Source organism: Trichoderma citrinoviride (genome assembly GCF_003025115.1).
Source record: "Trichoderma citrinoviride strain TUCIM 6016 unplaced genomic scaffold BBK36scaffold_2, whole genome shotgun sequence".
NCBI lineage: Eukaryota > Fungi > Ascomycota > Sordariomycetes > Hypocreales > Hypocreaceae > Trichoderma > Trichoderma citrinoviride.
The window spans coordinates 495,207-521,131 of NW_020194710.1; the positions used below are offsets into that span (position 1 = coordinate 495,207).

At 50.7% G+C, this 25,925-nt stretch overlaps 7 protein-coding genes and 1 non-coding gene across 8 annotated transcripts; 6 read left to right on the forward strand and 2 right to left on the reverse strand.

Annotated features, from left to right (window-relative positions):
- Positions 1 to 1,297: 1,297 nt before the first annotated feature.
- Positions 1,298 to 2,266, forward strand: BBK36DRAFT_1186964 (hypothetical protein; the record flags this gene model as incomplete). Its single annotated transcript, XM_024896516.1, has 1 exon — positions 1,298 to 2,266. One exon carries the CDS (start codon positions 1,298 to 1,300, stop codon positions 2,264 to 2,266), a length of 969 nt encoding a protein of 322 aa, XP_024752721.1.
- A 443-nt stretch (positions 2,267 to 2,709) lies between these two features.
- BBK36DRAFT_t25 lies at positions 2,710 to 2,803 on the forward strand. Its single transcript has one exon. It is a non-coding gene; the product is annotated as a tRNA-Lys (tRNA).
- Positions 2,804 to 4,112: 1,309 nt separating this feature from the next.
- On the forward strand, positions 4,113 to 6,950 carry BBK36DRAFT_1165673 (glycoside hydrolase family 55 protein; the record flags this gene model as incomplete). Its single annotated transcript, XM_024894808.1, has 7 exons — positions 4,113 to 4,198; positions 4,271 to 4,497; positions 4,564 to 5,042; positions 5,111 to 5,804; positions 5,872 to 6,448; positions 6,529 to 6,658; positions 6,741 to 6,950. 7 exons carry the CDS (start codon positions 4,113 to 4,115, stop codon positions 6,948 to 6,950), a joined length of 2,403 nt encoding a protein of 800 aa, XP_024752722.1.
- A 3,020-nt stretch (positions 6,951 to 9,970) lies between these two features.
- On the forward strand, positions 9,971 to 10,611 carry BBK36DRAFT_1137839 (hypothetical protein; the record flags this gene model as incomplete). Its single annotated transcript, XM_024893199.1, has 3 exons — positions 9,971 to 10,126; positions 10,199 to 10,422; positions 10,488 to 10,611. 3 exons carry the CDS (start codon positions 9,971 to 9,973, stop codon positions 10,609 to 10,611), a joined length of 504 nt encoding a protein of 167 aa, XP_024752723.1.
- A 2,860-nt stretch (positions 10,612 to 13,471) lies between these two features.
- Positions 13,472 to 14,926, forward strand: BBK36DRAFT_1110108 (FAD/NAD(P)-binding domain-containing protein; the record flags this gene model as incomplete). The annotated part of the gene is made up of 3 exons (XM_024889545.1): positions 13,472 to 13,511; positions 13,569 to 13,824; positions 13,891 to 14,926. 3 exons carry the CDS (start codon positions 13,472 to 13,474, stop codon positions 14,924 to 14,926), a joined length of 1,332 nt encoding a protein of 443 aa, XP_024752724.1.
- Positions 14,927 to 16,931: 2,005 nt separating this feature from the next.
- On the forward strand, positions 16,932 to 18,133 carry BBK36DRAFT_149906 (NAD(P)-binding protein; the record flags this gene model as incomplete). The annotated part of the gene is made up of 3 exons (XM_024897572.1): positions 16,932 to 16,952; positions 17,043 to 17,466; positions 17,534 to 18,133. The coding sequence occupies 3 exons, from the start codon at positions 16,932 to 16,934 to the stop codon at positions 18,115 to 18,117; spliced, it is 1,029 nt and encodes a 342-aa protein (XP_024752725.1). The 3' UTR covers positions 18,118 to 18,133.
- A 319-nt stretch (positions 18,134 to 18,452) lies between these two features.
- BBK36DRAFT_1155980 (carbohydrate esterase family 5 protein) lies at positions 18,453 to 19,258 on the reverse strand (the record flags this gene model as incomplete). Its single annotated transcript, XM_024893884.1, has 2 exons — positions 18,453 to 18,774; positions 18,834 to 19,258. 2 exons carry the CDS (start codon positions 19,256 to 19,258, stop codon positions 18,453 to 18,455), a joined length of 747 nt encoding a protein of 248 aa, XP_024752726.1.
- A 2,614-nt stretch (positions 19,259 to 21,872) lies between these two features.
- BBK36DRAFT_1090400 (GPCR, PTH11-type) lies at positions 21,873 to 23,023 on the reverse strand (the record flags this gene model as incomplete). The annotated part of the gene is made up of 3 exons (XM_024889016.1): positions 21,873 to 22,050; positions 22,124 to 22,805; positions 22,891 to 23,023. Coding segments are annotated over 3 exons (993 nt in total), but the record flags the coding sequence as incomplete, so codon positions are not given.
- Positions 23,024 to 25,925: the final 2,902 nt, after the last annotated feature.

The following is a 25,925-nucleotide window of genomic DNA, read 5'->3' on the forward strand; positions in this document are numbered from 1 at the left end:
TATCTAGGCAACTTGCGTGAGACAGGTTTGTGTTATTGTAAAGCGCGCTAGGTTGAGGATTTGCGTCCTGGGAAATTTTCGACTTGCGTGATTCCAAATGTGCAAACATTCCAACCAACAATCGGCCTGGATGACGCAAGCCCGCTCGGACGCCTTTCGGCCTCACACATTCGGTTCTTTAATTCATTTTTGATTTGCAGATAGCTGGTAGAACTGCTACTGACACCTTTGGTTACTTGTCTGAGAATAGGGGATTGATTGGTTATGGACCTGATGCTTATAGTCTACTATTGAGGTGGTTTATAACAGTTGCAGATTCATTCTTCGCCACCGGCATTACAGAAAACAAAACAATGCTTATCCAGTAGAGTAATAACCCAATTCACTCGATCGTTTGTCATTCCAGAGTCAAGCCCAGCTCGTGTAAACCATACCTTTGGCCTGGAAGTGCCAAGACCTTTCTACGTGGGCATTACCAGAAGCCTCCGAAAGGGAAGTCTTATACACACTTTTAGATCCAAGAACTGAAGTTGATGGCAGGGCGAGGCATATTGACAGCCACTCTGATGAAGGCGCGCGAGAGCTGTACACTGATCCGGAGGGTTGGACAAACGTCATACTGTAGCATTGAACATCACAAAAAGTTATTCTCTGAATGCCGTGTAGCCGAAAACTGCCAAATCAGGAGCCACCGATCTTTTTGTCAGAGTGCTGGGGTTTTACGGAGTATGCGTAGCATGATATACCATTTAAATCCGTGTCTCGCTGCCTTGTCGCGGTATGGCCGAGGCATCTTTCAAGCTCTCTAATTCCGCCGAGAAGATACGAAACCTCTGGCGATGTCTGCAGTGCAATGTAGAACATTATTAACGACTTTGTAAACAACTCGCTTATCTTTTCTTGAATACTCCGTCTGACCAATGACTGTCAGCGAACCAACACAGCCAGCCACGATCGGTCTTTTCACAGAGTTGTAGCCTCCATATCATCACCGAAATCCCACCTTAGTGATGCCTGGATGGTGGAGAAGCAAGGTTCAATCTGTAAATACTCGCTATGAAGGGTTGAGGGATTTTGAAGTGCAACTGGGATGATGCTGGCGTTTTGGAGAATTTGGCAATGTGACCGACCTTGAGGGTTTGGAGTCGGTTTGTGTGCCTTGCTGTGAGCTATCTGAGCCTTCATAATGAGAAAGGACAGTTCTATTTAAGCTCTTATGTTCTGCTCTTTTGTCTGTTGACAAGAGCAGCTCCTCCATAGAAGCATCAATTTGAAAACTTCGTCTTTTAAACTCACAATGGCACTCTATATCTTCAGGCGTCGTGATACAACCGGTTCTCTTCAAGGGAAGAGCAAACTGCCCTCAAAGCATATAGCCCCCCTGAACGCTCTGTTATTATTGGTGCTATCCAACATTCAGCATGAGATAGACGTGACTATCCGTCTACTAAGATCCAATGCTGTGGGTTTTGCCTTCATTGCCATGGGCGGGATCCTAACCAGAGTCATCCTCTCGCCAACGTCGATGGCAGAAGCCGCTTCCTCAACGTTTAAAGCTGCCTGTGTGGGCGTTCTCTGCAACTACGTCTTCGACATTGCGAACCAGGCTTCTTCTCCGCTAGAAGACTACGTCAATAAGCCTTCTCGACCTATTCCAGCGGGTTTGATCAGTGTCAATCAGGCCATTTTCCGATGGATCTTGACATGGACACTGGGACCCATCATGATTTACTCATGTTTTGGACTCTGGGCCGCGCTGCATCTCCTTCATTTTCAGATGCTGATTTTGGTGTGTTATGTATGGCCACGATGGTTTTCTTGGTTCATGCGCAACTACTTTGCATCCGTGTCCTACTTCATTCTCTCCCGACTTCTCAACCAAGTTCTGGTTGCAAGGGGACCCTCAAACCAAAACAGCAGTTTATGCATCGGGTTTGCTGTCTTCATCTGGCTCATGGCAACTATGCACATCCAAGAGTTCTATGACGTCGAGGGAGACCGAAAGAGCGACAGAAAGACTCTCCCGATGTTGCTCTCCGACAAGGGCTTAAAGACATTGCGAGCCGGCACATCAATGTTTATCATTGCGTTTGGCTCGGGATATTGCTGGCTGGAGGTGCAAAGATGGCTCGAGACAGCTTGGTGGCACCGATATGCGTGCTGCAACAAATTTTATCGTGCGTGCTTGCGTACAGAATATCGGCGTCGAATTCGGTTGAGATGGACAAGGCTACTTATCACGTTTATTACTACCCATCAGTTCTAGTGATACTGCTATCATTAGCCATGATCCTTCGATAGCTTTTTGAAGAAATGGATATCGTTCGTCGTCAACGGAGTAAAGTAGGAGGATATGTGAGTGCATATCATTAGCCAAGTCTTTGGAGGCTGCTGGAAACATTAAACGACACGACGACTTGCCCCCAAGAATACATCTTTCGCAAGCCAAGGGTTCTTCTTCTTCCTATGCTGCGTAATTCTGAGATATTTGTTCAAGATCACCGGATTCAATGCCCTACATAGGCACCTAGCCTTTGCAGGTGTGGCTTACACCAGGAAGGGAGTACATTGCGGTTGCGATAGCTCGATCGGTAGAGCGTGAGACTCCCGACCAATAGATCATAAGAGATCTTTGCAACTCCCCTACCAACAAGCCGACTGGGGCTCAATCGGTGGTCTGTGATTGGTCAATGACCAACATCACCGAGCGCCCGGTTAGCTCAATCGGTAGAGCGTGAGACTCTTAAAGAGCACACGTTCTGATGCAATCTCAAGGTTGCGGGTTCGACCCCCGCATCGGGCTTTTCCTATAATCCATCGATTGAGATTCAGTCGGTTCATTTTTTTTGCCTCTTTTTGGATTCCGTTTCAGCTGAGGAGAGAACCCTTCTGCGTGTTTATTTTTCCTCTTCATCCTTGCCTGTTAGTGGACATAGGGTAGCCATGCATGATGTCTTCCACAGTTACCTGCCTCTTCTAGCAAGTGAACGACCAAGTGCTCCATCATCTTGCATTTGGTGATGTTGGTTCGCGACTGGCCTTCATGGTACTTTGTTCAAGCAATTCTGACTGAGTTACAGGGGTTAGTTTTGTCTGGCATGACGATAGAGAATCATTAGTAATACCGGAAGTTTGCTATTCGTACGCCAAGTAAGTCGGACGACCTGGTCTGCGGCCATCTCTAGGAAGCGGCCACTTTGCGTAAGATGACCGCAGAGTACCCCAAAAGTGTTCAGGTAACGATACCAAGGATCACTGGTCTTCATCCTCTGGACTCCTGTATGAAGCTACTTTGAACTAAACACAACTTCGAGCTGTGTAATGTTTATGCATTGTCTTCCCCGTCATCAAGTTAGGCATGGCAAAGTTTCTCGATCTGCTCAGTGGGGGTCAATTATGAGCAAGCATCCTTCCCAACTACGATTTCTCCTCAAAAGCGGCCTGTTAACGGTGCATCTAGTATGAACTCTAGTATTCACGATGAGTCCTTTGAAGTGGTTCATCTCGGGGCTCCTTCATTGACCTGCTTTGATATGTAACCAGCCAATGCAATTGTATGCAGCTTCAGCAACTACAGCTCAACCTCATTACAAGCGAATTTGCATCATTCTCTTACCCCAGGTCTAAGCTATGGAACCATGACAGCTCTCCCCGCAGCTCTGGCAAAAATCACACGAATCACAGCGCAACTGTCCCTTGCTGCTTCATACAAGCTTTCACCCGATGCCTCGATCGTCATCGTTTGTCCAAGTCCATTCGGGCCGGCTCCCAATACCGCCGGTACCCCAGATTCTAGATCTTCCACCAACCAGAGCTGCTAAAGCTGGACTTGAGCGTTCGTCGGAGGGCATCCCGATTGGCTGTCCAGACACTGGGGAAAGTCGAGAATCTCGGAGAAGGCATCATAGGAGATGTAACATGACGGATTTGTTTTGCGGATCTTGCCCCGGATTTCGAATCAAGGTTAATTCGTTGCCCTGTGCATGGTAATACTACTCGTATAAATCGGATAGGTTCTCCGCATCTCCCAGGGGGTTTTGGTTGCGGTTTGTTGAGAGCGATTCCAGGTCTCTTCTGCTCTACCATTCTCAGAGTGTGGCAACGGCGGAATCATGGTTCGAGTGACCCAATTGCTGACATGGCTCGCTGGAGTCGCGTCGGCAGTGAATGCCGCTGCCATTGAGCTTGCTCCAGAGACGTGAGTTTGTTCCGACACTTCACAATGCAGAAGAAAAACGAACAATGCGGAAGATGCTGATCAAGTCTACAGTCTCGTTGATCGCGGTCTGGATGTGTCTGTCGACCTCAGTCTCACTTTCGGCGAATGCCATCCTGTCCTTCGCAAACAGGACTTTTGGATGGAGACGATCAAGCATACGGGCATTTCTCCATTCCTAAACGACTCCTCATATGCCGTTTACCGCAATGTGAAAGACTTTGGCGCAAAGGGCGATGGCAAGACCGACGATACCGCCGCGATTCAAGCTGCTATTGACGGTACGTTCCCCATTCACATGCGGTACATGGCGCAAAAGAAGCTTGTGGCTAACAATATGCCATCAGCTGGTGGACGTTGCCTATGGGGCTGCGGCCCTGGAGATCCTCCAGCAAAGACGCTCAAACCCGCCCTCGTCTACTTCCCCTCCGGCACTTACAAGATCTCGCGCACTCTCAACAGCTACATCTACACCCAGCTTGTCGGCAACCCGCTGGACAGGCCTGTCCTCAAAGCCGACAAGAACTTCTCCGGCCTATATCTCCTTGACACTTTTCCCTCTCCGACCACTTCACCGTTCCCCACAACCATCAATCTGTACTACCAAGTCCGCAACTTCGTGTTCGACACCACTAGCGTAGATGTCAAGTCGTCCGTGGCTTGCGTCAACTGGCCGTCCGCTCAGGCCGTGACGCTGAGCTTCAATCATATGAAGATGGCCGAGAACAGTCTGCACCAGGGCGTTGTTTTCAACGGAACTACTGGTGGTGGCGGCGGCTCTGCTACTTTCATGGGAGACCTTGAGTTTACCGGAGGAAATATCGGTGTAAGTCGTCGCTGTAACTGAACAAACCTGTACCGTCGGCTGGCAGCTAACTCAACCGGTATGCATAGATTCGGCTGAACAACCAGCAGTACGCGATGCGTGCTCTTACATTCAACAACGTCAAGACGGGAATCCAGATCGATCACATCTTCACGCTGTCCCTCCAGGGCATCAAGTTCAACAATGTCAACGTCGGAGTCAACTTCACCGCTCCGCCCAACAACTCCGTCGGATCCGTCATCCTCATCGACTCCGAAGCCACCTCCACCGACAAGGTCGTCGTTTCGCAACACACAAAGAATGCCGACGGCTCTCTCATCATCGAGAACCTCAAGGTCAACCGCGTTGGCCACGTCGTTGCCGACACCCAGGGCGCTTCCCTTCTTGCGGGCTCGACCCGCTCCACCACGATCAAATCCTACATCCAGGGCACCGTGTACAAGGACGAGACGACCGGCAAGTACCTCGAAACCAGCGGCTCGCTTTCACGGCCCCAGGCTCTGGTCGACTCCAGCGGTGCTTACTGGACAAAATCGCGTCCTCAGTATGAGCAGTACAGCTCCGGCTGCTTTTCCAGCGTTCACGACTTTGGTGCCAAGGGCGACGGCAAGACGGATGCCACAAAGGCCATCAACGCCGCTCTCAAGGCGAATGCGAACCGCCGAATCACGTATTTCCCTGCTGGAAACTACCGTGTCAGCGGCACTATCCACGTCCCGGTTGGTTCGCGAATCGTCGGCGAGGTCTGGTCTACCATTAGTGGTAAGTTGGCACTCACAAGTCCCCGACCAAAATGGCACATCAGACTGATCTATATTTCCACCGATAGCATACGGAAAGACATTCGAGGATGAGAAGAACCCCCAAGTGGTCTTCAAGATGGGCGAGACCGGCTCCCGCGGCATCATCGAAGTGACCGACATCGCATTCGACGTGGCCGACGTCCTCCCCGGCGCCATCCTCGTCGAAAACAATGCTTCCGGCTTCAAGGCCGGCGACGTCGGCCTCTGGGACTCACACTTCCGTGCCGGCGGCACCATTGGTTCCGCCGTCGAGACAAAGTGCCGCTCGTATCCTCAATCGCCCATCGACCAGTGCAAAGCCGCCTTCCTGTTTATGCATCTCAAGGCCAACAGCCAGACGTACATGGAGAGCGTCTGGGGCTGGTCGGTGAACCGCGACCTGGACGGGTTGAGCGGTGCCACCAACGGAACCAGCCAGTCTGTTGCTGTAGGACGAGGCCTCCTTGTTGAATCCAAGCGTGGAACATGGTTGGTTGGCACTGCGTTTGAGCATTTCGTGCTGTACCAGTATCAGTTTGTCGGTGCACAGAATGTTCACACTTTGATGGCGCAGACGGAGACTGTGTACTGGCAGCCTGCTCCCGCGGCTCCTGCGCCTTGGACGTGAGTATTCCGATCATTATATTGGGTTTTACCTCTCTCTTGGATATAGGTATAGTAAGGTAGTTAACGCTGTTATCTAGGCCTGACGCGCGCTATTCGGATCCGGACTACTCCAACTGCGATGGAAGCTCAATCCAGTGCTTCATGGGCTGGTCTCTCCGCGTCGTTGGCGGAAGCGACATGACTTTTTACGGCTTGGGCTTTTGGCAAGTAAGTACCTACATGCATACCACATTCGCTCACTTTCCACGGTAGCCCTGGAAATTCTTGGTGCTGACAGGACCTTTGACAGTTCTTCAACGGCCTCGACGGCGTTTCAGGCCCGTATGCTCAAGACAACATTGTCTCCATTGAGGGCCAGCCCAAACGATTGAAGATCTATAACCTCGGCACCCACTTGGTCAAAAACATGGTGACGGTTGGTGGCAAGGCGGCTGCGCTCAGTGCCGACAACAAGGGTGGCTGGGGTGGTCTTATTGCGGCCTATCTGCCTTTTGCGTGATAGAACTGCTGCTTGCTGCGATGTAATTAATAATCAGCTCTTTCAACAACGACCTTATAGCCTCGGATCTCCAGGCTTCGGCGAGATAGACACCCTAATGGCACAATGATGTACAATTGAATGACTCCTGGTTGATGATTGCAACATCTTTTCACAACCACGCAAACAGCAACCCCATCTTAACAACATTTCTATTCTGTAGCTCCTGTCTCGATCCATGGTACAAAGGGCTGAGATTACCACATGATATTCCTTTCGAGACTTGTTGCTAGGCCTGAACTCTGCGTCAAGATTTACCGAGCTTCTATTCTCGATAATAGAGACACATCTAGGTACTCTCAGTATGCCCGTATCGCCGATCCCGCGGAAACTTGTGGTCCAAACGGCATCCTCAACCTTAACACATCTGCCCATGCATTTAGATTGACAGCGTGAAGGATGCGCCCTCTGAACGGTTGAGAGGGGTCTTGAGAGCTTTATCCGTACATGGTTCCAGGGTTCATATCCCCAGCCAAGCGAGTATTACACGCAAGGCCGAGCCCTCCTCTGTCTGGATCTGGAGCGGCCCTGTCAACGGTAGCGAGGCATTTGCAACCTGGAGAACTAAATAACAGGAGGAGCAGCCCGTCGTGCCTATTGACTTGAGAATTTTTCCTTTTGTAGATCGTAAAGGTCGGCTGCGATGGGTCTCCTTGACCCTCCGAATTGGACAGTGACTCCTCCTGGGTGGACCGGAGATGCAGCTCTCCAGCATCACACCTGATCAGGAAGACCAGGATGCGGGGGTTTCTCTGCTTTCTTATACGTGTAATACTAGCAAGACTAGGTCCTTGGGCCTTACGGTTTGTCATATATCCGGGGGAGGGGCGAGGTACCGGCGCTTGGTGTGATTGAGCGCTGGCGTTGATGAGCTACCGAGAGACGTCCTCTTTCTCATCATATCACAGGCTTAATGGCACCTCGGCCATGTTGAGTGGTTGTGTTCAAATGTTTATCCAGATTTCCGTATGACTGTCCCTCAGTAATCGCAAGCCTTTGTGATGTCGGTGGCGATGATTTGACTTTGTGGCACCAGCCTCCCGTCTTATGCTTAAAATGACCGTCGTCGATCAGGTCTCATATGAGCTTTCACTTCATCTGCGTTGACTCATCAACTCAAGTGAATAAGACGAAACGATTCGCTGTCTCCGATCCTCATGGGGCCATTCGCAGTAAGAACTGCGCTTGTACGTTTTGACGGTGCATATGAGTTTCCCAAGCCATGCGAGTCACAGCTTCAAGCAGCGGCTATCGAAACCTTTATTGCTCTCGCTGATGGAAAGTCGATGATTTCATGGTTAAGGAACATGTTATGCGGTATTTGGGTCAAAGGACTCAAGTCAGTTGGCTGTTTGTCCTATGCCTCCACGGTGCAAACTGCAATCGAGATTCCACCGGAACCTGCGGAATCACTTTTTCCTCCATCACATGCAGGATAATCTGCGAGAATTGAGATGCAACCCATCAGAGGCAAAAAAAGAGCTGATTAATGACTCGTGATTTCAGTCTCTTGGAGTATGTCACTGGTGCGGGAAGCCGATGGAAAGAAAACCGAGAGCCGTTGCCACTGGGTATGGATGATCGTCGTGAGTGAACTCATGCAGCAATCCTTGCAGCCAACCAGGGTCCACGATAGCCGAGCTTCAATCACCACTTACAAACTGGGGACACTACAGTATGTCGAGGGGCGTCCTCTGGGGAGAGGAAACTGCGAAAGGGTGCCGTTTTGACTATCTTTGCGGCCATGAGAAACAACTTGATACAGTGAGCAACGGATAAACACAATGAATTCAGCAAACGGACCATCTCAAATGAGTGTGCTCGAGACAGGTCTGTCATGGTGGCCGATATTCCGGCAATGAGAAGTGAGATGTTGGCATATCCGAGCCATCACCGAACATCGTCGTAAGAAAAAAAAAAAGAGATGGAACGATTCCGGCCCCGGCAATTGCGGCCGATATACGGGAATACGCGAACAGTGGAGTCGGCAACTCTCGCTACAAATCGGGCGGCGAGTTCCGATTCAGGAATTGCTTCTTTTTCCCCAAAGAAGAGGCATGGAAATGCTGGTGAGTGGTTTTCTTGTAAGTCAGCCTTGAGCTACTCCGTAGTTCCGGGCAAAGCGAAGTCAAAGATGCCAATACAGGCTGAGCTGATTCATGGGAGCTCAACGCCGGTTTGAGGATCTTGCGATCTCCAGCTCGCGAGTGCCTTCGTGAAAAGACATCACTCAATTCCGAAACGTGCCGAGCCAATGGAACATGCATGTGTGTTGTCTCTCTGCTCACAACACAGCCGATTCGAGATTCTTCTCTCCATCAACTCAGCCTTCCCCCCCAGCCAATTCACCCATCCAAGCCCTTCAACGCACCCGCGTGCCCTCGGCTAACATGCGCGTGCTTGATGTGAAGCCCAAGAAAGCTCTTCGCAGCCCAAAATGCAGCCCAAGAAGCGAATCTCGAGAAAGAGGTTGCTCAATGGCCCAGAAGAGGCAGAGAGACGGTGGGGGCATTTGGTCCGGGTGGAGATGCATTTCGACTGCCGGAGCTCCCGGGAAGCCGGCAGATGGTCCCATCACCCATGCATGCACGTTTTGGTCACTTTGTGAATCGTCGGTTATTGGAAGAAGTGGCCTGCTATGACGTCGCTGCAGCATTATCGTGATTTTCTAAGTTGTTCGACGTTTTTCTTCATGCGGGAGAAAGCGAAATCATCAGATGACATGATATCCGAGGAACGGCGCGAAGCATCGCGATGGGTGATGGTCATGAGAAGGATATAAATGAGGTTGTTGCCTCACAGCGTTGTCGATGTTGCTCAGCTTCAAAGCATCAGCTCAACAGACAGGCATCGGCTTGGATTAGAAGCATCTCATTGATACCCATAATCTACGATACACATACACCATTAATACCTTGCTTAATACGCAAAACACCATCAACTTACAATAATACCCGCTTGCGAATAACAACACCGCCAAGATGTTCGCCAACTTGACGCACGCTACCCTGCGATTCATCGCCTTCTTCAACCACCTGATGATCCTGGCCTCATCAGCCATCGTCACCGGCCTCGTGTCCTGGTTCCTCCACAAGTACGACTACCGCGGCGTGAACATTGTCTACCAGGAGTGCATTGTATGTCTCTCACATCCACTTACACACGCCCATACCCCCAGCCCGGCCACACACTAACATGTCGGCAACTAGGCCACGATTACCCTGGGCTTCTGGCTCATCGGTGCCTTCTTGCCCCTTATCGGCAGATACCGCGGCCACCTGGCTCCTCTCAACCTCATCTTCTCCTACCTCTGGCTCACCTCCTTCATCTTCTCGTCTCAGGACTGGAGCAGCGGGAAGTGCAGCTTCGGCCAGCCTGGCGAGGGCCACTGCTCCCGCAAGAAGGCCATTGACGCCTTCAACTTTATCGCATTGTAAGTGCTCTCGACACTTGATCCGAGGAAAAGGCAAACCAGTCACTAACATTGCTTCTTTACAGCTTCTTCCTGCTCTGCAACACCTTGGTCGAGATGCTTCTTCTCCGCGCCGAGTACGCTACCCCCGTTGCCGCCACCCACAACAAGGAGATTTCTGCCGGCCGCCCCTCTGACAACTCTGTCTAAGGAACGATAGATCTACGCCAAGCTACTGAGAGAGTTTGCGAGTCCCGGATCCCCACGCTTGCATCAACCCATCTACAGCACCAATGGCAAAACCGATAATACCAAGATTCGGCAACGAATGACCATGTTTTACGATTGAGATACCAATGCGAAGGAGAGTGAGAAGGGGGATTGATAAAGGATGGACTCCCATGACTAATGAGGTTGTGAGCGGAATGGGAGGCAATGGATAATGGATAATGAGGTAATGGATAGATTCGGTCGTTTTTGATACCACAGCACACCCTGCTCTACGTCTGTCGTTAAAGTTACATAGAAATGATACCTTATACCCCATACACGGTGCAGTTCTCGTGGTGATTCGGTTGGTAGTCCTCAAAAGTCACTTCATGGCATGATCATGACATGAGGCAGTTCAAAATAGTGCTCGCCAGTCACTATGATACTGCCAAGCCATTGTCATTCCAAAGAGGCCAATGGCTCGTCATGCAATTGAGGGGTCTCATTAATTTGATATTCACATCGAATCAGCATGACGAAAGTCATTTACGTCGACACTACCGTACACGGTCTTGGGTAGCTCTCGCTTCGCGATGCTTGTATATCTGTATGTCTCGCCAGACGCCGCGAGTTGAGCTAATCGATCGATCGGCAATGGTTGTAGTTGAAGTGGAGATTGAATTTCTGCCTTCTTTATTGCCTTGTCGCTGGTTTGTCTCCTGAAAACCACATGACAAGATGCATATAGTGCGGGAACATCGGGAGGAAGCTGTCCGGGAATTGTGTGCGGCGAGACATGCAATTCCGCGGGGTTCACTTACACGGCATCGGAGGACAGGGAGTGCCAATGCAAGTAGCCAAACGAGCGCTGATGGCACGACGCGTAAATAGCCTTTTACTTTTTCCGGTATTGCTTCTCCCTCGCGTCTCATTTGACAAACCTATGGTCTATAGCTGACCAGCGCTGGCGAGGCTAAGCGGCAGCGAGTACGTGGGAGATCTCCCATTGCAACTATATCCCAATGGAGGACATCATTGCTTTATCAATTCGATGCTCCCTCTGTATATATACTCAACGAAATACATCCCTTATTTGATCTGGAATGTCAGTTGCATGACCCTCGATTGGACACATGCCCATCTGAGTCTGATACACTGAACTAGCATTTGGAGGGCTGTTCTTTCTTCATCACAGTATAGGTACTATATGACTTAAGGACACTCTTTTATTTCTCTCTTGAGAAATCTCATTCCATGTACAAGCTTTCGGACTGTGTTTTAAGCCAATGCTACCTAGGTACCTAACTTCCCACCAATGCTACTCCAACAGCCTTCCAGGATCATGCAAGACAGATATCTTTCGACCTATAAGTCTGTTCGAGGTGCTCCGTATATTTCTCGTTTGTAAGAGATAAAATGGAGCCGCTTGGACAGTCAATATGCGCAGCATTCGAGGCTAGGGATTATTGCTTTCGGCGACTTTGCTTAATGATATTAACACTCTTCTGCCAGTCCTTGAAGCACTCCTCCACTCTCCTCCAAGCTACTGCGAGATATACGCGGTGCTGTCGGTACAGCTATGCGGCTTAAGCTGAAGTAGATGTTTAGATCTTCTTCAGGAAGCGACAAGGCTTGGTCTACCCTCGAAGCCCTTATAGAAGGACTGGCTGTCTTCTTTCTGCTCAGTTCATCGGCGAATTATGCCTGACCTTTCGCACCGACAAGGACTCAAGTTTTTCTCTCTCCTTTTTATTTTGTCTAAAAGTCTAGCTCAGAAATCACCGCAAGACCCAGGGTCCAGATAAGCTTCTTTTGCCTTACTCGGCAAGTTTTCCGAATGAGCAGCCGGCGTCGGCCGATAGTACTGCAGGATCTTCAGCTCTTGCTGCACGGCTTCGCGAGAAATTCCCCGTGCGTCTGACAACTGAAATCTCCGTCAGACCGTACATATAGTCTAAAATACTCCGTACGGAGAATCGTACTCCTTTGCAACTTCCTATTTCTATTTCTATCACCGCTTATATAACGGAGCTAAGTGTTTTCATCATCATAAATCAGGGTTTTCGGCATGGTATGGTCGTTCAATTTGTCTCCGCAGAGCTGCGAACTTGTCCGTGTGTGTTTGAGTGCCCTTTCAGTGCTTCGGAACGGGTTGCTTAAAGGGCCCGAGAATAGTGTAGTATTGCCCAGTGGATGTGTAAGATCGATCCGCTAATGCATGGCATGAGGCAGAGAAGCTCACAGAATTTCTTACATGTTGATGTGATGTTGACATTGGTAGATGAGCAGTTCATAAGAACATGTAGCCCCAGAGGGGGTTCCTTGCTATATCGATTCACCTCTCCTTCTTCCAAGTAGTGATGAAGTAGCAATGATACACTACATGACCAAGATCAACAATACAAAAGTACTATAACACCGGCCATCCGACTTCTGCATGGTAGCGGAGATAAAGTAGCGCACGACTTCCTCGTTGCTCCTGGCATACAAGGCAACTCTGCATAATTGCCTCCATAGAAAAGTTTGAACAACCAGGACTCGATGAAACGTAGCTTTATGTGGATAGGAGGACCCTGCCAGTGGCCCAGAACTCGGGGTGACTCCATGTCGTCTCGGATTTCGCATGTATTGTGCCCCCCCGGATGTACTAGGAAAACTTTGACCTCGTTCCACAAAGTACCTAAGGAGACCTATTCATCGTGAGCAGCGGGGTTCCTCTTGAATAACGCATTGTCATTACACCTTTGCATATATATAGATTCACTGCAGACTGCCATTTGAGACTTACTGGCCATACCCATAATCCTGCGTCATATACTGGTCGTCAATGTCCGTCGGAGACGAATCGAGTCCTCATATAATGATAGCCACTGAGTTCAAAGTAATCATAGTTGGCGGCGGTTAGCAAGCCCAGCGTCCCTGCACACTCATGGCAATCGACTAATTCGCTGCAAAAGGCCCTATAGGAATAACCGCCGCGCACGCTCTGCACAAGGCAGGCATACCTTTCGTCGTCCTTGAACGCAGCAGCACAGTCGCCAGGGATGTCGGAGCCAGCTTGGTTATAGCGCCGCCCAGCTTGCGAGTTCTTCACCAAGTTGGCCTGTTAAACAGGCTGCGAGGCCTTGGCTCAGAACTAGTTCTTCGATATTCCTTCACACAGGACGGTTACAAATTCAAGGCCTGCAAGGCGTTTGACGAATGCAAAAAGAAGTAGGCACCTCTCACTGCTTTGCCCTTTCGTAGACCTTTAGACTTATTGCGAACAACACTTTACAGCTTCGGCACCCGTCCGCTCGTCTTTCACCGAGCAGAGCTTGTGCAGTCTCTCTACGACCAGCTACCCGCAGAGATCAAGTCCCGGGTTCTACTAGGCAAAAAGGTCACCGATATCCAGTCGACAGAAAACGACGTCAAAGTCTTATGCAGTGACGGCAGTCAATATGAGGGGAGCATGGTGATTGGCGCAGACGGCGTGCACAGCAGAACACGACAGATCATGAGATTGCTCGCGTTAGAAGCCGATTGCCATGTCCAATGGGATTCAGAAACGCCATTCACATCGTCGTATAGATGCCTGTGGGCGAGCTTCAAGAGACCAATCGAGCCAGGAGCAGCATTTGAGACGCAGGGCAAGGACAGGTCCGTCATGTTTGTGACCGGTAAGGAGCGTGGATGGATATTCCTGTACGAAAAGCTTCCAAAGCCAACAACAGCACGAACGTCCTACAGCGAAAAAGACATTGAGGCGATGGCGGACAGGTTTGCCGACTACCCCATCACGGACAGCCTCAGAGTGAAGCATGTCCTCGCCGATAGAATGACAAGCGGCATGTCGGATCTGCAGGAGGGCATCTGCAACAACTGGGGCTGGGGCCGGATCGCACTTGTGGGCGATGCCATCCACAAAGTTTGTCCCAACGCGGGCTTGGGGTATCAAAGCGGAATTCAAGATGTTGTGTCGTTGGTCAACAACTTACGACAGTTGCTTGCGTCTCCGGGGGCCTCGAGGAATCCCAGCGTCGCTGAGTTGGAAGCCATGTATACGAGCTATCGAGCTCAGAGATGGGATGACCTGGCAATCGATGCCTCTGTATCTGCGCATGCGACGCGGATACAGGCCTGGGCCAGCTGGTGGTACTACGTCTTGGGCCGCTATTTGACAGTTCCGAGCTTTGTGGACTATATCATTGCTAACTGGGTGCAGGCGCCCGTCTGGAGAAAACGGTTGGCCTTTGACTTTTTGGACGCGGAAGAGCCGTTTGTTGGACGAGTCGCCTGGCTGCATCCGCTGAAGAACATGTACGTGAAATAGAAGCGTGGAGGGTTTCTGCCGGAGTTGATGAGTTGATGGATGGAATTTCAGTTACATCAGGACAGGATCTGCTGCCGAGTTTTGGCATAGCAGTGACTGCTTGCGTGCATGTGATTGGCGTTCAGATAGACAGGGAAACTATTGAACTTGAAGCTAGTTTAGATCTGGACTGCCGTCAGATCCATCTTTATGAAGACGCTCCCCTGCGACGGACTATATCAGCTCGGTTTGTAAGACAGCGGGGACGAAACTTCCGCCAATTACCAGACGGACATGAGTTGCACATATATCGAGGTAGATTGGGTATCTTACTTGATTTCGTCATTTTCATCATTCTCGTGGTATGTGGAAGTGCGGATGTTGTCAGAATGACTTCCCTAAAACACAGCTACCAATCTAGTTGCTCTTCATCATCGAGGTTTCTTAGCATGATGAAACTGAAGTGTAGCTGCTTGCCAAGGCTAGCTGAGCATAGATGAATTTGGATCCTCTTCGGCTCTGTGACATGGAATTCTATCTCTCGGCTCAACAGGTAAAGTCATCTTTAGTCCTAAAGTTGCAGAGCAAGACTGGCTGATTCAACTTCTCAACTGAACACGAGGACTATTCGTCGTCTAGTGTCGTCATGTCTTTTATCCGAATCACTCCTTTCGCTTCCTGACTTTCTCTTAACTCATATACTAACCTTGCCTGACTCTTACTGCCCGTGAACAATAAACATCGTTCACTTCCGAGTACTACTGCTTATATGAGGCTATAACACAGCATTTGGTCAATTCGATCAACAGCCACCGACGCAACCAACTCCAGTTGAACATCATACCAAATAAAAGCTTCAAAGACAGATATCGTTCGTTACTAATTTGCGGTGCAGCTATTGTGCCGCCCCGGGCAAATTACCATCTGACGGGCGTCCTCAGACCACGCTCATTGAACAATCTCTACCCGATCTAAGCCCAGCCGTGGCGCTCCGTCCCGCCACTCTTTGTTTCTTTCTACCCCGAGATATCGAGATTAAGCCGGGAATGGGTAGTAGTAGCCCTTCGAAAAGTCTTCTTCGCATTCCAGCCCATTAATAATACATTGCCAGAGTCAAAGCACAGCGCCACGACTAATCACAAAAAGGTCCTTGAAGAGTAATCAGATAATCACTCTCCTTCGTAAGTTCAGCTTTCAGCTACGACTCGTGTATTTCGTCTTCTCGGTGGGACCGTACCTCGGCGCGCTATTTGTGTTTCTTGTGATCAATTTGAAGGTACTTTGATGACGAAATAAGGCAGCAGATTGAGGGCTGAAAGCCCGCTGCGGTGTTTCGGTGTTTCGATAAGGCCGCAGCCAGGATCTGCGCAGCTTTCGCTTCAAGACCAGGCTGGCATATGGTGTTAGTCAGGGGAGATGGACAGGGTTTAGAAATGTGATTCACGACGGCTTTCATGATGGGAAAGTCATTAAAGACGTGGTGTCTGCAAATAATAGCTCTTTCGAGAAGATGATAGTTGTTAACTCCAGCTCTATTACTACATCGCTTAACAACGAAGAAGAATTCTCAATATCTGGACACCACATCCGGCTAGAACTCTCTGATTCCCTGCGTTGCATCAGCCACGACTATCGCCTAGTATATCCGACTAGTCTATATCCGTTGCGGCTCTTCGGCCTTTCTCTAACACCGCGCGTATTGTTGCCCAGCTACATGTACTCTTCAACACCACATGCTACATGGGTTCTATAATCCAGCCGAAGCTTATAAATGCAATTCCAGAAGGAACTCATGATGGCAAGAGACGGAAGCTATATGGAATCTGAGAAACGTCCAGTCAACGATGGCTCTGATGGAGATATAAGGATGGCAACAACCGACCTTGTTGAGCCTCTCGTCTCCATCTCCATGCTCGACTCAGCTTCCACTACAACAAGGCAACCATCAACAAGCATATAACAAGCCAAAAGGCAACCAGAAGAAGCATACAATTATCACAAACAACCCACAGCACAAACAATCACAATGGCTGGCGATCTCGTTCTCGTACGTCCCAAGCCTCGACCCATCCCATGCGGCCTTGTTCGCATATTCCCCACCTGTTCATCCCCAGCTAACAACTTCTCCCCAATGTAGCTTACCGGTGCCACTGGCATGATCGGTTTCAAGACTCTCATCGAACTCGTCAAGGCTGGCTACACGGTCCGCGCAGCTGTCCGAAATCAAGCCGGCTTCGAGCGCATCTCAAGCCTCAAGCCGCTTGCCCCCTATCTCTCACAGGTCGACAGCGTCATTGTTCCCGACATCACTGTCCCCGGTGCCTATGACGAGGCCGTCAAGGGCGTCAAATATGTCGTCCACGTTGCTTCGCCCCTAGCCTCCACGACGGCTGATACCGAAGAGGCATTCCAGACTGAAACCATCCAGCCCGCCATCCAGGGCACGGTTGGCATTCTGGAGTCGGCAAACAAGGCGTCTGGCATTGAAAAAATTGTCATCACCGCGTCTGTCCTGTCCATTGCCTCGTTCCAGGCCTTGGCCACGGGAACCAAGATCAACGGTATGTCGTCCTTCCAGCCTATCTTCCCCCTATAGAAAATCGATGCTAACCTACCAACTCTGCGCAGAGAAAACCCGTGCCACCAGCACCGAGGGCCCCTTTGCGTCCAGCATCTTCGCCTACGCAGCCTCCAAGGCCCTCGCCTACCAGGCAACGGAAAAGCTCATCGCCGAGAAGAAGCCGGCCTTCTCCGTCGTCAACATCATGCCCGTCTTCGTCATCGGCCGCGACGACACCGTCACCGACCCCGCCAACATCGCCAAGGGCACCAATGGCCTCCTCATGGGCCCTCTCCTGGGCCAGCCCCGCGACCAGCCTCTCCTCGGCATCGCCGTCCACGTCGACGATGTTGCAAAAATGCACGTCCTTGCTTTGGCGCCCCATGTCAAGGGCAATGAGGACTACCTCGCCTGTGCTCACCCTAACGAGCCCATTGACTGGGCAGAGTCTTTTGAGATTGTGAAGAGGCGCTTCCCCGAGGCTTATGCTGATGGCGTCTTCAAGTTTGAGTCTGTTCCCCGGCCCGTCTCGGTTCCGGTGCATGTTGACTCAACAAAGGCTGAGAAGGAGCTTGGCTTCAAGTTCAAGTCGTTTGAAGAGCTGACTGTCTCGGTTGTTGAGCACTATCTTGAGCTTATTGGTCGCAAGTAAGCTTCCATCATCTACAGAGTGCAACTACGACATCGGAAGCAGGATAGAGGATAGTTGGTGTTTGGAATCATGGACAAGGACTTTGTATGCTTGGAATAGATTAGCGATTAATTGATTCGACTGTTGCCTATACGACTGTTCATAATTGAGGACTTGTAGGCAATCGCTTCCAGATACGACTTCGATGTTATGTATTCCACAGCACTTGCTTATATACAATATGTTACCATCAAGGGCTTTGGCTATATACATTCCCTGATCACTTTTGTACACTCATACCTCATCCCTAAACACACTCGTCACGCCTCTCATGGCATCCAGCGGAAGCCAGCCGCTCAAGAAACAAGAGACAACACAAAAGCAGCAGCCGTGTCCGCATCCTCAGCATACGTCAAGTGCGGCAACAAGATAATGTCACCACCCTGGCAGATGTTGTCTCCGTCATGGCACACAACCAGCGTCTTGGCCGCATCAAAGTTGGCCACGGGCTGGCCGTCATAGGGGTCGCCAAAGAGCACCACGGCGCTGACCTTGGACATTGTCGCGGCGTCGAGGTTGCTCGCTGCGTTGTGGACGACCATGCTTCCCTGGGAGTAGCCTCCGAGGACGAGCTTGGTGTTGGGGCAGCTTTGGATGACGGACTTGATCTGGTTGGCCCTTTACATCAACAGTCAGTATTCGATCATGATGTAGTTGTCAGTGTGGGAACAACTTACATGTCAATGCCAGGCTGAACCGCTCCCGACAAGAATCCCTGCACGCTCGCAGGATACGGAACGCCCTGAACACCCAAGGTCCTGCTTCCAAGGTCACTCTGCAGCGACCTAAAGAACCAAGGCCCGACAAGCACGCCGACGTTTCCGGGATCGCAAGTTCCTCGAGCGAACAAGACAGTCACGTCACCGCAAGCATCATTCTCCGTCTCGGGGATCCCAAAGATGGAGGCAGCGGCGTCTTCACCATCGCCGATCAAGTCGCAGGCCGCTGTGACGGTGTCGTTAAGGGGCATGATCTGTTCCAGCTCCGTGAGGAATTCATTGATTGAGGGCCAGTCTCGGCGGTTGAGTGACTGCGGGGCTGGCTTTGGGTACGCAAGGGCATGGCCTGCGAGGAGGGTGGTGAGGATGGATAGAGACCGCATCTTGAAAGTGGACAGGGCGTATGAGGGGAGGGAATGAGAGGCCGAGGCTCCTTGTACGAAAACACCAGAGAATGAATTATATGAGACACCTTATAGAAGTCGAGGGCAGTTCTGAACTGCTTTATATACTCGCCAAGTTTCCCTAGACAGAATGCTCCTCCGCAGCACATGCCTTCTCCACGATACGTAAATCACTTCTTCAGCAGACAAAACAGATCTGTATCCCCCTTCTCGGCCCCTCAAGCCTGACCATTGACGAGTCAACGCTCATCCTGCAACACCATCTCGGGTCACAACCTCCACCTTACAAGGACAACCTTCCAGATCCGGACTGGAGTGCCCGTCCTTTCTTCCCCTTTGCGATGCGGCGCTTCGCTGGTCCCGCCAGTGAGACGGTGCCAGATGCGGGACCGCAGAAGCCAATGCGTGTGACTGACTACTATGCAGAACGGAGCATTTAATCTGGGGTTGAGGGGGGGAAAGTTCCTCTGTCAGGCTCGTATGCCTTTTGTTGGCTCTAAGGAAGTGGCGCTTATGGAAATGGTGATAGAGTCGACTTTCTGTCTCTGTATTCGCATTGGTTCCTGATCGTTCTGGAATGACTCGTTAGTGAGTAGATAAAACCTCTTGAATTCGGGCACTGACAGTTCTGAAGCGGCGATCCCCCTTGTCGGCCTGTCCACTTCAGAACTACTAGGATTCATGATGGCCACATGGCTCGCTATGGTTGATTGGCCAGCGCATAGACACACGCTCAAACACGAAAAGCCTATCGTATTCAAGGCCCTCCTCACTCTCAAATTAAGGAACACAAACGTTATTCTCGGCATCACGAGCCAAAGAGGCCAGACACAAGCCAAGGAAGAAGCCGAAAAGGCTGTGTGCGCTTAGACGGCATTGGCGGGCCGTGGACACCCTCAAGGTCGGAGTTGAACTACCTACGGGTTAGCCGGAGGGAAGTAGTAGAGAGAAAACAGTCCGCCTCAGCTCTGCTCATCAGCTGTGGTTTAGCTCAAGCAAAAACGGTATAGAAAAGAGTTTCGAATATGAGACCGGAGAGTTGTACGGCGTCATTGTGGCTCCTCTCTGCTGTAGCTTCATGCACAAACTCGCAGCTCCTCCGCATGAAAGTTGAAAAGAGCAACAAGCCCGCTCTTCTTCTCCTCTTCCATCCCGCGCTTCCATGCATTCTGTGTACTCGTAATCCCTTTCCCCAGCTCGGCTGTTCAAATACCCCGCAAACCAACCGCTTTTCCTGTCAAAAACGATGCATGCTTGATGCCCAGATGGGAAACGGGCCGGCAGATCGGGCCTCTGGAGAAAGTCATGAGACCTTCGTGGGGTTTTTCTTTCCGTTGATGCGATCCTCCTCTTAGGTACTAGGATCATTCTGGCGGCTAAAGCATTCGCGTCCTCTTTCATGCTCGCCAGTTTCATCAAAGCATCTCTGACATGTGATGTTTCGTCTCTTTTCCTCTTCCTTCCCTATCTCGAGAGCAGAAGATGGAATTATGGTCTGTTTTGACTCGGTCATTGTCTTTTTTTCTCTTCGTCATTTTTGGACATGCTAATCTTGACGCGCCATTTCGATATCGACCATCATGAGGAACAGTTGGGGCGCAGTGCATGTGTCTTTCAGTACCACAACCAGACCCGACAGTTGCTTCACGAGGTTTCCCTTTATTTGATGGCGTTCTCGGATGATTCTCGTAATAGGCCAAGAGGCACCGTTCAGACTTGTTGACATCCTCTTCCGCAATGGAATAGCCAAGGATGCATACCTGACTGATTCTATTCCGAGTCTCCAACCTCTTACTTCTATCAACAAATTAAACAAGATTTTGGATAATATACATCGAATGCTCAAGGCATTGTTCCAATCGTTGCTCATATCGTTCTTTGTCTTCCCCTTTCTCTTCGTCTCTTTCCCCATCTAGCTGTCGTTCTCTTCCCTCACAGACGTGCTCATGGCAATGGATATTCTAATAAGCCAAACAAGCCAGAACCTCCCGCAATAAAACAAACAAAACACGAGGCCGTCCCAATAATATCTTCCCCAGTAAACATCCATCATTCTTGTTATGAGCTGTAACTAGATCATGTTGTTGTTGTCGTAGTCCTCATCTGGACGCTTTTTAGTAACAGAAACGGAAAACGTTTGCTCCATGACAATGGCATTCGCCTCCAGTCCGGCAAAAGGAGACATCGGCGCGTCGACTGAACGGGCGCCTCTGTCTCCAACCCGCCTATAAGCCGGCAGCGTCTCCTTCACAAGTGTGCTCCCGTCAAACGCCTTGAAAGGAGGCGTCGGCCCGCCTTTTGGAGAGGATTTCTTGAGTGACACAGATCGCTTGAGTGATACAGATCGCTTAAAAGCAGACGGCACCTCCTTCGCATGCACGCCCCCCTCAATCTTCGTCAGCGTCGTCGGCTCCTCCACCAAGCCCCCGCGGTCGTCCAGACGCTTATACGCACTCGGCGCCTCGGCCACGAGCGTCGTCGTCGACATTTCCATCGCAAAGCCGCCCGGCCCCTTGGAGTCCTTCCTGGAGACGGAGGAGGAGGAGGCAACCGCCGTCCGGGACGTGAGAGTGGTGCGCTCGTCGGTGGCGAGGAGCTTGGGGAAGATGCGCTTGAGGATGAGGCGCATGGTCGGGAGGCACGTGCAGATGATGCCAATGTTGACCTCCATGGTCGACCACCAGGCGACGTTCCACTGGTCCCAGGTCGGGTTGATGAGGTTGGCAAAGAAGGTGACCGACTTGAGGCGGATGAGAGAGATCAGGGATACGCTGGGTCAGAGTCAGTCGAGGGCAGTTCCAAAAGGCAAACTTGTTGGCGACCTTTAGATGGAGGGATACTCACAAGGCACCGAGCGTAAACATGATGACGACGCCAATCTTCTTCTTCCAGTGCAGCTTCAGCTTCCTGACCTGCGACATGGGCAGGATAATCATCCAGACGTCCACCGCGAGACCCAGCCCTGCGTTGGCCCAAGCAAACTTGTTCAAGTCGAAGCATCTTCCCTGCGGAGGGTCATCGAAGTACTGGGCCCAGTAGTAGTGCAGCGGTATACACTGCGTCAAGGCAGCCACCACGAAGACAACACCAAAGATGACGTTAAAGACGGCCGTCCCAATCAACAGCCGCCGAATCTTCTGTCCGGGGAACACGTAGAGATAAAAGACGGACAGGCTCAGCTTCACCAGCGACATCTGTACGATGTAGATGAGCTCCATGAGGAAGAAGAACTTTGCAAAGGTGGGCAGCTCGCTCGGGTGCAGCGTCCAGATGTCCATTCCGATGCCGTGGTCGACGAGTCCGATCTGGTTGAGCACGGTGGCGGGAACGGCGATGAGGATGGCGGCGAGGATGATCCAGTCGTCGACGCCCAGCCGGCCGCTGCCGCTGAAGAAGCGTCGGAACACCAGGCGGGCGATGACGATGAGGACGGCGAAGACGCCCGAGGCGATGTTCATGGACGTGTACTGCGCGGAAATGTCTCTCATGGGCAGGCCGCAGGATACTTGCGTCAGGTTCTTGGTCGCTTTATAACCCGCGGGTCCAACATGTCAGCCACTTTCGTCGGTAGCAGCCTGCAGTTCTTCAGGAGAGAGAGAGAGAACAAATACCTAAGGCATCCGACATTTTGCAGGCTGCTTTCACACATGTCGTGGCCGCGTCTTGATACTGCTCGTCTCGGCACATGCAACTCAGATCCCCAAACTTGCATACTGTCCCTTGGACCGACGTTATCAGACACTCGACCTAGATGAAGAGAGCATTGAAGCCCAGTCGTCAGTTTATCGAGTATCCCTGTCGTCTTCCCGAGTAACATACCGCACATGTCGGGATCATGGCCATAATCTTCAGGAACCCTTGGTGATCTACAGGGTTGACGTCGTCCCTGGGAGCTATGGATGTGATGTTGGTGGATCGAGGGGAGAGAGATGTCGATTCCATGTCGAATGCCCAGCCGTAAGCCGGCGGTGCGGCGAGCAGTAGCCCAGCCCAGTGCGATATCCTCATAATTCTGCAATTGTCTGATTTGAGTTTTTTTTCTTATTCGTTCTTTGTTTTCTTCGCTTCCCTTTGGGTGAGTGGCAATGGTGCTGTTGCGGTGCTGACGAGGACTCCTGAGTTCTCACGGCGGACACTGAGTGCACATGTTGTTCTCATCACCTTGTTGTCTGGTTCTTTATTTCGTCATAAAAGAACAGAAAGAAATAATAGCAACGAGTGGCAAGAAAGGAATTAGCACTAGGGAGTAGGCAGTTATGAAATAAAAAGAAAAGGAGCTCAAAGCGAGAGAGAGTAAAAGAGTTGATGTCCGCTTCCGAACAAGGTCCCTCGGCAGAAGCAACCAAGCATCGAAATGTAACCTGTGTTGATGCACAAGAAACGGCCAGGTATATACATGTGCAAAACTTCCCTTCTCACACTCCAGTTTGAGTCTGCGGCCAAGGTTGGGCGAAACAGAAAAAGCACATACATTTCAGTAGATCCCCTCGTGTCATGCTCCGTGGTCACACAAAGGACGAAGAGAGACAGAAGATGCCACACGCCCGCCCACGCCGTTGAATCCGGCCGGGGCCCTTGTAAAAGGCCCATCCTCCCCTGAAGACCAGACATCAAACATGCCCGTGCGCCTGGGTTTGCATGTAAGACATGACAAGACCAGCCGGGCTATGCCTTGACGAGTTCCAACCTACTTCTTTCTGATGGCACATGGACTCGGGGCTTTGTGGCAGCAAGGGACAACTGATATGGCTGCTGGAGGCACATCATGGGCCTTGCATCTTCTGTTCTGGGCAAGCTTCTGGAGACAAGTTCCACCTTGGCACGTTTTGTTCGTTCGCTCTGTTTGCCTGTCTGTCATTGTGTGGCTCCCTTGTGGGGGGTTTTTGCCTGGGGGCATAGACGGGAGCTGGCAAGGGTTGGCACACAGACTGCATATAGCCAGGAGGATCGCCTGGTGGCGATAGTAGTAACATGGAAGATGGAGATGGGAGGGGACCGGATGAAGCTCAGACTGGTGGACAAAATGTGTTCCAGTGCTCAGAAGCCATGTGGAAAGCTCGGCAGTCGGCATTCGCTGTCAAGGGTTTCGTGTGGTTCCGTCATCAGTCTTGCTCTTTGTGTATATCTCGAGCCATGCTTATGGTTTGGCTCCTGGTTTCCGATTTGGGGCTCGTCAATTTTGCCCTCTTTGCTTCTACTTCTCTTTCGTCTCTTCTTTGTCTTGCCTGACACCAAGCATTTCTGTTTCTCAGGACAAAATAAGCACTCGCTGCTACCAGAATAGGTCGGTGGGCGATGTAACGCTCTGCTTCTGCCCCCATCCAGTGTCCCTATGAAGCCATGGACCTTTTTTTATTTTTCTGATGCGGTGATGATGATTTACCAATTCGGTGCCTGTATCAGCGTACCTACCCTTGCCTTAGGTACCTTAGGTAGTATATGTCTGCTACCTCCGACTCTCCAAATCATTATTCGACAAGTCTTCGTACATGTAAATCCAACATCCGTCCACTCAGTCATCAACCCTCTTTTCCCCCTACAGCCTTATAACAATCCGCAGAGACAATCTGATTCCCATCTCAGCACAATTTTTACGCACAGACAAATACACTTCGCCCGAAAAAGAAAAAGAAAAAAGAAAAAGAAAAAGAGAACCCCCGCCAACCCCGTATGAACCATTAACAAACCACACAGAACACACGGCCCCTTTTAGTGCTTCACCTTAAGGACCAGCTGCCAAAAACACAAGGTCGACATCAGACAAAAAGGGCCGTCTTTAAAACGCAAATCCCAAGCAAACTGCAACTTTGCGACCGTGTACTCCGAGTGTGTGTGTATACATACCTACCTTTGACATGTACATGTAGTCAAAGTCTTTGTTCTGCTTTTATCGCGGGCTTCCTCCTGTATGCCGTGTCGGCCTACTAGGACTGCTGTTGGTGTCCGTATATGCATCAGAAATAGCACCGGTGAATGCTGGGAGGTTGTTGTGAAAATGGGAAGCTGATCTGTTGCCTTGAGAGGCATGTCGTTCCGGTTAGCCCAAGTACTTCTCTCCAAACTGTTGGTCGTAGGTCCATGGTTACAGCGAGGCTTCAAACACACATGTAATCCACAGCATCCCATCCTCCGCCCCCCCTGCTTACACCTACAAGCATGAGCATCATTACCAGCCCTCCCACCTCGCCACCACGTGGTATGAGTATACATGCTCATCGCTCTAGAAATATCTTCCGTCCCCGTACCAGGCTTGCGCTCGACTCCATCAGGCTCCCAGAAAGAAGACGCACGAATCCAAAAGGACAGACCCTCCATGTAACCACACCAGCGCATCTATAGCCTTTCCTTTCACTAAAGAAAACGCTCAAGCCTGAAAGAAGAGCTTCAAACCCGATATCACGGCGAAATCACGTCCCCTTTGATGCCATCGCAGTCACATGTTCGAAAAGGGTTCGTGCTTGCGATCACATCTCAGCCTCCACTTCAGCCCATATGTTCTTTTACTTCCTCTTCTTCTCGAATCCTTCTTCCTCTCCACGGACATGATCCCCATCACTCCCTCGGCCTAACAGAGAGAGACAACCGCAAATAAACCAGCAAGGTGCCACACATCCCAAAAGGTTTTGCCCTTATCCCGTCATCCCCC